At 34.3% G+C, this 11,978-nt stretch overlaps 1 protein-coding gene and 1 non-coding gene across 5 annotated transcripts in view; one reads left to right on the top strand and one right to left on the bottom strand.

Moving 5' to 3' along the window:
• Positions 1–9,103: 9,103 nt before the first annotated feature.
• Positions 9,104–9,193, bottom strand: Trnaf-gaa (transfer RNA phenylalanine (anticodon GAA)). The gene is given in 2 exon segments: positions 9,104–9,139; positions 9,157–9,193. It is a non-coding gene; the product is annotated as a tRNA-Phe (tRNA).
• A 1,295-nt stretch (positions 9,194–10,488) lies between these two features.
• Positions 10,489–11,978, top strand: part of LOC127879902 (cytochrome P450 3A31-like) — a 43,868-nt gene continuing 42,378 nt past the window's right edge. Inside the window, exon 1 of one of the 4 annotated variants that reach the window (XM_052427002.1) lies at positions 10,489–10,508. Coding sequence is in view for 2 of the 4 variants with exons in the window: in XM_052427003.1 (XP_052282963.1) it covers positions 11,041–11,117 (77 nt within the window). In the remaining 2 variants the exon portion in view is untranslated. Of the gene's footprint in view, positions 10,509–10,917; positions 11,118–11,978 lie in introns of those variants that run through there. The other 3 variants (XM_052427005.1, XM_052427003.1, XM_052427001.1) reach the window with 3 other exon arrangements.

The following is an 11,978-nucleotide window of genomic DNA, read 5'->3' as shown; positions in this document are numbered from 1 at the left end:
AATGGCTATATTAGAGCATGGTTAATGTTCAGTATTACTGTTTCCTCACAAATATCATAACTAAAACGAAAACTTACGAATCTGAAACAACTTTTTTCAATTTTGTCAATTTACCAAAGCGTGAAAAGATCCCTTTAAAACTATGATGTAACTTAAATAGAAGGTGATGTTTAAAATACTTAAGTAAAGTTCTGAGGAGGGTCACGTCTGCCAAAACTAGTTCATTTTATATCTTGCGTACTTCATACATTGAAATACACGTTTTTATGCCCCCAAAGGAGGGCATATAGCGATCGCACTGTCCGTCCGTTTGTCTGTTACACTTTGCGTTTAGGATTCGAAAAATGCTCATAACTTCTATGTCACTTCAGATGTAACATTCATATTTTGGTATGCATGTGTATATGGACAAGGCCTATCCATACGCACACACATTTTGACCCCTCTGACCTTGAACTGAGGGTCCGCGTTTCGGTTTCGAAATCTGGGTTTAGGTTTCAAAAAATGCTCATAACTTCTATGTCGCTTCAGATGTAACCTTCATATTTTGTATGCATGTGTATATGTACAAGGCCTTTCCATACGAACGCACATTTTGACCCCTTTGACCTTGAACTTAGGGTCCGCGTTTAGGTTTCGAAATCTGCTTTAGGTGCCGAAAAATGCTCATAACTTCTATCAAAGCGTTTTTCAGGGGCATATGTAATTTTATGGGTACATCTCTTATTGTTATACGCCCGTTTTAAAAAAACTGGACGTATTATAGTTTAACCTTGGCTGCGGGCGGCGTCCACAGCAGTGTCCGCTCTCTAATTCAAATAGTTTTCATCCAATCTTCACCAAACTTGGTCAGAAGTTTTATCTAGACAATATCTAGGTAAAGTTCGAATATGGGTTATGCCGGGTCAAACACTAGGTCACTTGGTGCATTTCAAGCATTTAGCATGGTGTCCGCTCTCTTAATTGAAGTAGTTTTTATCCGATCTTCAACAAACTTGGTCAGAAGTTGTATCTGGACAATATCTAGGTCAAGTTCGAATATGGGTCATGCCAGGTCAAAAACTAGGTCACGGGGTCACTTGGTGCATTTCAAGCATTTAGCATATTGTCCGCTCTGTAATAGTAGTTTTCATCCGATAATCACCACACTTGGTCAGAAGTTGTACCTAGACAATATCTAGGTCAAGTTCGAATATGGGTCATGCAGGGTCAAAAACTAGGTCACATGGTCACTTAGTGCATTTCAAGCATTTAGCATGGTGTCCGCTCTGTAATTTAAGTAGTTTTCATCCAATCTTCACCAAATTTGGTCAGAAGTTGTGTCTAGATGATATCACGGACTCTAGATTACACGGATATGAAACGGGACCGTTACGCCAAATATCTTGTTGTGTCTAAGTCACGTGACCGTGTCGTAACTATCGATCTTCTATCGAAGCGCCGAGGTTATAAATTTGATGTACCCACTCACGTATTTTGTTAAATTATAGTTTCATTTCTAGGCCGATTTTGACAAATTATATATCATTACAAAGCTTACGTAACGTAGTTTTTTCAGATATATAAATATATATTAAGTTTTTCTTCTGATTTCGAAAGCCCGGCGAGTTATAACTTTAACTTTTGCAAATAACATACCGTTTTGGAGTTTTAGAATCTAGATTTACGGTTGACATGTTCGTACTTTATACATAATTGTAGCGTTTATATTTGGAGTTCAGTTTTAAAAATAACATCTTGCTTAGGAGAATAGAATTCTGTATACGATAGAAAAAAAATTTTTTTAAAAACGAAAGTAATTAAGGAATGAAGGCGGGAAAATGTAGCGCGCGTTCCTAACGCACTGAACTGATGCTACGGTCTTGGCGATTATGCTTTTGTTTAGATACCGGCCATTGAATTTCCTTTGCCATGATTATTATATTTTTTATGAAATATATTGAAATATTTTGTTCTAGAGACATATCCATAAAGCTAAGTATTAATGAAGCTTAATAAATTTACGATTTCATCTCTTGATTATAACACAGAAAGGGTGTTAATTTTATGATGAAACAGCGTATACAAATGTATAGCGGACCCTCTTGATATTTTTCGGCTTTGCATACTTCAAATATAATGGGTGTCAAAACATTCATCGTTTGTTGTTTATTATCAAAAAGGTAATTATGTAAAATTAAATGAAAGGTTATTAACCATAAATTATCAATTAATTAAAATTATTTAAAGATTCTTGAAAATCACGGTCAACTGTCTATGCATGTATATTGAAATATCTTTATAAGTTAACAGAGTTATAAATATATAGAATTCTAAATTAAAACTCTGTATTATTTGTATTTTTCGGAAAGATTATTTAACCCCGTTGTGGTCAAATGAGAATGCTGTTTTTAATTATGTTGTTCCGTACACTACCATACACTCTTTATAGGACTACGAAATGACGGAGTTTTTTTTACCGGTACCCGCTAAATACGTTAAATGTTAAGTATTAGATTTTTTAAATGTTTAAAATGTACATGTATAGGTATTAAGCACTTATAATTATTGTGATTTAGCTGGCTGACATCTATACAGTATTTAGTTTATGGCAATCTGTATGGGCAGATGACTATAAATGTTTTCAATACGCTACATATCTTATAAACGCAAAATTTAGTATTTGGCGTTACATTACTCCAAGAAATGACCACTAATACCACGAGAAGACATGGAGGTATCATAAAAAGTGTAAACTGACCAGACATTGCCACCTGTGGTTAGGGACCAATATACAAGTATAGGTCCCTGCTGTGGCGTATGACACCATAGTGTTATTTAGTACTGGTCGGCACAGTATCTGATCATAACGAGATAATTGGCTTGTGCTGAACACAGAGGCAATAAAACCACAGATCTATCAATAAACAAGATTATTGAGATATCTTTTATTGAACACCGCGATAAAAATGCTCAAACCATGGACTCTAGATTACACGGATAAAAAACATTGCAACATTCTCAGAATCATCACTGCTATATGTGTAATCACCTAACAATTCGTCTTAAAATAATTTAAATATTTGAGTTGAAGACGATGTACTGTTGTTTAAGTCTGAATAAACTATCTGTCTGCCTGTCTAAATCCAAGCCGTCATCGTCCCGGTGAAAAAAATCTGATTTTCAATAGTTGGACATGATGCCCTGATGTCAAAATACGAAATGACCCGCGTAACACGGACCGTGATTTTCAAGAATCTTTAATAAATTGATAATTTAAGGTAAATAACATTTCAAATAATTATACATAATTACCTTGTTGATAATAAACAGCAAACGATGAATGTTTTTGACACCCATTTTATTTCAAGTATGCATGCAAAGCCGAATAATATCGAGAGGGTCCGCTATATACGCTGTTTCATCATAAATTTTACACCCTTTCTGTGTTATAAACAAGAGCTGAAATCGTTAATTTATTAAGATTCATTTATAATAAGCTTTACTGATATGTTTCGTGAACAAAATACTACAATATATTCCCTAAAAAATATTATAAGATGGCAAAAGAAATTAAATGGCCGGTTTCTAAACAAAAGCATAATCGCCAAGACCGTAGCATCAGTTCAGTGCGTTAGGAACGCGCGCTACATTTTCCCGCCTTCATTCCTTAATTACTTTCGTTTTTAAACAAATTTTTTTTTCTATCGTATACAGAATTCTATTCTCCTAAGCAAGATGTAATTTTTAAAACTGAACTCCAAATATAAACGCTACAAATTGGTATTAAGTACGAACATGTCAACCGTAAATCTAGATTCTAAAACTCCAAAACGGTATGATATTTGCAAAAGTTTAAGTTATAACTCACCGGGCTGTCGAAATCAGAAGAAAAACTTAATATATATTGATATATCTGTTTACTACGTAACGTAAGCTTTCTAATGATATATAATTTGTCAAAATCGGCCGAGAAATGAAACTATAATTTAACAAAAGACGTGAGTGGGTACATCAAAATGTATAACCTCCGCACTTCGCTGTACGCTAATCGTAAAAGATCGATAGCCACAACACGTTAAAACGCGCGGTGTTAAAACATAAAATGTGTATTTCTTGTGTTTAACTCGCTATAAATCCATTAATAACAACGGGAATATACTAAAGGTTATATTTTTTTGAAAGAGGAATTAATAAGCAACAAGATAACGTATAAACCAATAAAATCGGATGAATAGTTTTTGCATAAGATTGAATTTACTACAGTAAGGGTTAAAGGGGCCTTTTCACAGATTTTGGCATTTTTTTTAACTTATTCATTAAATGCTTTATATTGATAAATGTAAACATTGGATCGTAAAAGCTCCAGTAAAAAATCAAGAAAAAAAATTAAAAAAGGAAAAGAACAATGCCCGGAGCAGGTTTCGAACCAGTGACCCCTGGAGTCCTGCCAGAGTCCTGAAGTAAAAACGCTCTAGCCTACTGAGCTATTCCGCCGAGTACACATTCGTGACGTATTTTATACCTTATATAAGCAATCTTTGTAGTTTCACAGAATTTAACGACAAAAACAGAACTCTCCAAATTATTCAATCGTTTCGCGTTGCAACGCTTTATAATTTTTAGGTTTTAAAATCATCAAAAGATGCATATAATGACTATATTAGAGCATGGTTAATGTTCAGTATTACTGTTTCCTCACAAATATCATAACTAAAACGAAAACTTACGAATCTGAAACAACTTTTTTCAATTTTGTCAATTTACCAAAGCGTGAAAAGATCCCTTTAAATACTCGATTCATCTCCTGTCAATATACACTCCGTGATGATATGTAGGTCAAGTTCAAACATGGGTCATGGTAAAGTTATCAAGTTGTACAAAACCTTCAAACGGGCGTATCTTTTGACAGTTTGGCACTCTTGTTTCATGCTCTGGTGAGTCCCAGTGACTGACAAGTCGTCATTTTGTGTAGTTCAGTATGATCAGGTTTGATAATTTCAATCGGGCATGGTGTAAATATTTTGAGACTAAATTTCGTTGTTTTAACAATGTCAGTAACATTATCGTCTTTATCAAATTTATATCATAAACAATATAAAAATAAATGATACCATTGGGTAAAATGGTATAAAGCTACCACAATTCAGAAAACGCGCTATTTTAAAATTTACGTCATTACGCGACACCTATGTAATCAGTTATATGTTATGACGTATTATGCCAAACAATCTCGTATACACAAGTGAAACTCCAGCTGCTGGAACACTATTGCATTGCATTATGTACCATTTCTCGGTCCTTTATTTAAGGAAAGTGACCTATTGCCAAAACAGTAGGAAACAACATACACACATAAGAATAAAGCTGGGGCCACCGCATTGGAACGGTCAATGAAAAGCATTGGGGGGTTTAAACCGGTTTTAGCGCTCAACCTCACACTTGGCCCAACAATATTCATGATATATATAAGTGTAAATAAATTTTACCTCATAGCAAAGCAACTCAAATTAAACAATAATAAAAGGGAATTAAAACGCATCCAAGTTAATTACCATTTAATGACGCACGATGAAAGCTTAAGTATTTGAAAGCCAAGTTTGATATGACCGTAATAAATTTATAAAAGATCTTGCTACGGAATCAATACATATCAAATATGCATCTAACTATAAATTTGTAGTGATTTATAGAAATCTATATAGATTTTATATAGTTATGGAAAACAAATAAATTATTATACATCGAAGTTTTCACTTTATTTAAAGCCGTTTTTGCGTCATATCTATACCAAAAGAAAGATTTTCATGAAAAGAGATTATCATCAGAAGATATCCAGAATTTCTGAGTCAATGACGCTGTCTTATACTCAAGGTCAAACAATGGAATCGGAGGATAGATTTTCATCGTGGACTGCCTTGTTGAGATACGCTTACTGTGGGGTACACGCAAAAGTATAAATTTGAATTTTATGTACTCCCGGATAACCGATAAGGCAGATTAGGCAACAATGATTGTCTTAAGTTTCTAATATGATAATTACAATGTCGTATTGGCAAAGGGTAGTATAATGACATTTATACCATTTAAGTTTTTCCAGCCCTTCCGCTTGTAGGCTAATTTAAACGTGTGAAATCGACTTGGCAATGGTGATCTGGAAACGCACTAAGCCGACTGGAGACCTGTGGCGTTGACCTCAAAAGTTTCACTGCCTATGGGCCTCAACGTTTATTAATTCGGCTTCGATTGTGTGTTTGATACTTACGTTATGTAACAATTGGCGACGCTACAGATGATTAAATAACCAAACGTATGCATATGAAAAATGAACTTGACAGTATATAAAAACTGAACAAAATATCTATATAAGTTTATGTCACATTTTTTGGAGGTACAGACAAACAGAACATTTGGAATAAGACACATGTACATGTAGTAGTCAAGCTGCTAGTATTCTTACTAAAAGGACGGGGATAAAGCTATTTTTATAACCACACAGTAGCCCGAAATAACCACACAGTAGCCCGAAAATTCCATAATAATACAAGAACAGCATTCGTGTCAGTAAGACTACCAACGTTTGCATTAGCATTCAACTGCAATAAACTAACGGAGGTTTTGACTAATCGTACTTAAACAGTTTATTAACCGGAACTTATATAACAGAAAACAACAATTGCTGTGTGATTTCGTACTTTACACTGCTGTCATCACATATACCTTTCTTACTTTCCTAACGCAACACGCATTCTAATTAATATAGCTCCCTTATTTTAGAACGGATTTTGTTGATGTTTGGACTCGCACTAATTCAACACATATCTAATACTTCATGTAAATTTAATTGAAATTGTTCAACATTAATTTATCAAACATATTAAATAACAAAAGTCACTGAAGAAGTAAAATTCTCAAAATCGTATATCTTAAAATAAAAATGTGAAAAGTAAAACGCATTAACATACACGTTTTAATGACCGACCGGCTTGAAACATTGCCCTCAAGAATATTCATTCGAGTCATATTGTTTTATAAACAATGTTGTGTTCCTGGTTAACAACCCACCAAGAATGATTGATGAAATTGAAGTAAAATTGGAATAATATAGCGCTGAACTACACTTGTTAACTTTTCGAACGCAGAATTTTTTAAACTAAAATATCTCAGTTAGGAGTAAATATTTTTATTTAAAGCTGTAGATGCGAGCATTAGACTAAAGTATGTGCAAGCAAACGATAACATCATTCATCCGTGACGATCGGATGCTTAGCAAGTGGGGGAGGTAGCCTGCAACATGCCGATTGCGCTGTTGCGCTCCTGAAATTGTATACGAGATATAATGATTTTTAAATTAATTTTATGTTTTCCTGGTGTATCAACCCATCTTAAATGAATAAATTGATTTTTTTTATCATGTCGCTTTTCAACATTTTCACGTGAAAAAAATGAATTCACACCTACCCCATGTGCAAAAGCGCCCAATTGTCACGAATGAATGATTTTATCGTTATCTTGCACACAATATAGTCAAATGATCACATGTGCAATTTTAAATCAAAATCTTAACTCATTACAGGGATATACAAGATAAGTATTGATGCAAAGCATCAAAGGGCGTCGGGAATTTCAGTGTAAAAGGCACTCAATGAAGTTACATGGAACGAGTTTTTTTCTACTGTAAATATTAATACATTGGCCGATTATTTTAAACAAAATAGAAAAAGATACTGGTATAACCATTATCTTTAATTTTGTGTTATAACCCCCAAATAACCATTATTTATGATGTTGTGTTATAACCCCCAAATAACCACTATCTATGATTTTGTGTTGTAACCCCCAAATATTTCATAGCTCATTTTATTTACATTGGTTTCCTTTTTTTTACTGGCATCCGTGTGCAGTTTTCATTAATGGAACAGAACTGCGTAGGTTTTAAAAAATCTGCTTCATCTTGTAAGCGTAATTGCATTCAACTTCAAGGGGAGATGATTCTGAACTTTTTCTTACGTTGCTCATTTACGATAGAGGTTGAGTACTCATTGATATGAAAACACTGTTAAAGTTTGAAAAAAAAAGAATAAAAACTGTAAATTGCATAAAGAAGCTGCATTTCATAATACATTGAAATTCAGTAAAAGATCATAATAGATTTATTGCTCCAATATTCATCATTTTCAGTAGGGTTCGAGTAATACTGATATAAAAACACTTAACAAGTTTGGAAAGATTCAGACGAAAGTTGTGAAATCTTTTAAACAAGTGGAAATTGTTTATTTTGTCAAATTTAATAGAAAAAAAAATTCTGGACTTATTGTCCCGATGTTTCTCATTTTAAATGAGGTAAAAATGCTCATTGATATGAAGACACTGCAAGTTTGGAAAGAATCTGATGAAAAATGTTGACATAATCACCTAACCAAGCAGTTTTTCACTTTTATTTTTAAATTCAAAGAAACATAATTCTGGACTTATGGTCCGATATTGCTCATATAGAGTTTGGGTTGCGTCCTCATTCATAAAAACCTGTGCAAGTTTGGGAACAATCGGATGAAAATTTTGAACTTCGAACAACGATTTCAAAACTTCTCAAATTCTAAGGAAGATAACTATGGACGTAATGGTCGGATAATGCTAAAGGACCCATACCACCTGGATAGTAATACGTGTCGCGCTTCGCGCTCTATATGTGGTTCTTAAAAAAAAATCCGAGGAGTGCTTGCCTCTAGGGAAACGGGTTGCTGGGACACAGCTCCTCCTTGATAAGCGGCTGCTTCCTTTATCGCAACCCATTGTTACAATCAATAATACATGTCGCGCTTCGCGCTCTATATGTGGTAGGGATAGTACTTAGGGCCTATGATAGACAACCATAAAAATACATGGATAATAGATGTGTTGTTTGCATTTATTTGTTAATAAAAAAACATGTGTATTTTTTATAAGATAGTTACGTGATGTAAGAAATTTTAATTAACGTTGTCACCACGCGGCATCCATTAATTTTAATAAAAATGTCCAATTGTAGTAAAATAGATTTTAAAATGTCTACATACATTAAAGCTTTATTATATTTATTAACCTGACTGAAAAAATATTGTCAGCCGCCGAACTGTTCCGTTCGTGCCGGAACCCGGGATTGAACCGGGGGCCTTTAGATGATTGTTGCGTAAACAACTTCAGTCTAACGCTCTCCCAACTGAGCTATTCCGGCTGACACATTTATGTACTGCTATTTGGTGAAGTTGTGTATAGCGATCGTTATTATATGTCTATTAATAAACTAATACATTGAACGTTTTCGTACCACTACGCCTTCCAATAAACTTGCTTGCGCAATAGGTCGTCAAATATCGTTCTACATTGATTCTCCACTAAATAAGCAAATTAGAAAAACCATAAAATAAATATATTTTGATTATGTTTTGTTTTATACAAAACCAGAAAGTTTCGCGTATTTGCCCAGTCCCTGTGATCTTTCCCCTGTGATCAGTTGTGGATCAGTTATTAATTAAAGCGGGTATATACGATTTTGTCAAATATTTATGAATTTATATAAAATGTGTAAAAAACTTATTATATATATATTTCAATATAAATTAAAATAAAAGTTAAGAAGAACATGTGTCGAAAAATGCGAAATAAGCCAGATATTTAATTCTGAAATTGAAAACGGCTGTTCAGCCGAATTCGCCAGCATGTATACCATACATGTACGATGTGAATCTAAACTTAGTGTAACGGTTTATTTGAATTCCTGCAACGATATCTATTCATACGACACACGAACACTAACTCCGATCCTAATACAAAGACGAATGCTTCGGTTATTGTAGGAAAATATGTACGTCACAATCGGCTCGGGGCGCTAATTTGTCTTTGCTGCATTTTATGAAATTCGGCTTTAATGTATAATTTTTCTTGCCCATTTTATGTTATTGTAACATATTTTATCAATATATTACAATTAAACACATATAAAAAATCGTATATACCCGCTTTAAAACAATTAGCTTTGCATTATTGGCAATAAATGTTGTAATAAATGTAAAAGGCACAAATGCAGTACTTATTTACACTAATTTACACAAAAAATCACCACTATGCAAGATATTCTTAAAACAAAAATATATACATTGATCCGTAAAATAACTTCTCCTCCCATAAGCGAAAAAAATGCATTACCGTACATACTAGTCGCCGCTCTCCAGAGCGACGCCAACAAGTTTGAAAGATGTTGCGTAAGAAAGGTCTCCAAGAGTACAACGCGTCGTCTGTTTGTTTCGTGTGTGGTCTAATCGCTTGAAGTGCGTCTTTTGGTACACTTTTAATAACCGCTAATGCGCTAACGACGATAAGCTCGGAATGTGGGACGCAGGCATGTTTGAACTGGAAATGACGTAATCAAAATTGTTACACCCGATAATCAATGTAACCGTTTTATGTTGACTATGGAGGTTTTTTGATTTGCGTTTTCCGCATGGGAACTGTTGCAAACATTACCTGCTATTGTTTATAATAAGTGTAATGTAAGTGACTTGTGATGGTTGACTTTTTTGTGTACTATTTCATTGGTAACGTTAATTATAATGTAATGGGTGTGCATACACATCGTTACATTCGAATGTGTATCCGCCCTTAATTATTATTTAATTGCGTTAAAATTACGTTATGTATTATATTAAATATAAACGTTGATTTGCATCGCCTTTTGAAAAAGGTTTCACCTTGCTACATCTGTGGCAAATGTTAATTGTACTCATACAAACAAGTGTCGACCTTCATAAGCAAAATGGTGCTCAATTTCTTAATCTGACGACATATCTGTCAAAATTACAACTTATACTTGATAATATGGTTCGTTATGTCCTTGCAGAGAAATCACTTTGTCTGTTGAAATGTTTATTTAAATACACGCAGATAACATTGAGAACAGTATAAATGTCAGTGTACTCGCGTATGTATCGTACGATCCTTGATATAAAATATAGTCGCTGTGATCTTCCGCTTAAATCAGTTTGAACTACAGACTACAGTGTATTCAGAACGCTGTGTTCGACTATGGAGGTGTTTGGGTTGACGTTCACCTTATGGGAACTATTGAGAACATTGCTTCTGCTGTTCGTCATTAGTGTTATGTAAGTACGAGTATCTATAATATTTTCGTGTACAGGAAAATTGAAGATAAGTTTCGAGAAACAAATCACATTAAGTATTATACATTTAAAGAAAAAATTGAAATATTTTCGAAGATTTACTTATAGGGTTAAATACTACACCGTCAGAAATAAGCTGAAGAAATCGATAGTATGCCGATTGTTGATGTCGGTCTAGATGGCTTTGTCAAGTATCTGCGCGTGTGTTAATTTCGTTCGGTCAGCATTGTGTAAACACCGGTATAACACAGTGCAACGTGTGTGTATATCAGAGTTTATTTACAGGTCCTACTTGCCTCTTCATGAGGTGCTTTGCAGCTCGACCTGACAGTGTTACGTATAGTCGTCACCATCTATTTATAGTTTGGGTCGGTCAGATTAACCGATGATCGCGATTTTTTTTCGCGCTCATAAAATATGCTTCATCGGAACGGGATATATTTCGGGAAACCCGATTAATATGTGTACAAAAACAACGCTGGCATGTTTAAAATGCTTTCAAAATAACTCTCCTATAAGTATTACATTGTTTGCTGTCCGCTTAGCGCATTTGTTGTTCACGCGCTTCGCGCCAAAACGACCCTGGTTTAATCTCCGCTGACGTAAGCACGGTGGTTTGGTCGGTTGCCACCATACCGGACAGGTGAGAGTCACGTCTGAGTACTCCGGTTTCCAACCTAAGAATGAGAACTCTCGAAAAATTAAACATCGTTCAGTAAACAACACAATGCTGGAAATTGCAGCTATATTTAAAATTCGTGAGTCTAGTCAGTGAATTTGGTAGGAATACAGGTAATCACTCCCGTTACACACATAATGCAGCTTCAGGCAAAATACATACAC

The sequence above is a fragment of the Dreissena polymorpha genome, chromosome 4 (assembly GCF_020536995.1).
Source record: "Dreissena polymorpha isolate Duluth1 chromosome 4, UMN_Dpol_1.0, whole genome shotgun sequence".
Taxonomy (NCBI): Eukaryota; Metazoa; Mollusca; class Bivalvia; order Myida; family Dreissenidae; genus Dreissena; species Dreissena polymorpha.
The sequence above is the reverse complement of the archived record's forward strand: the minus strand, read 5'-3'. Positions and strand labels throughout refer to the sequence as shown.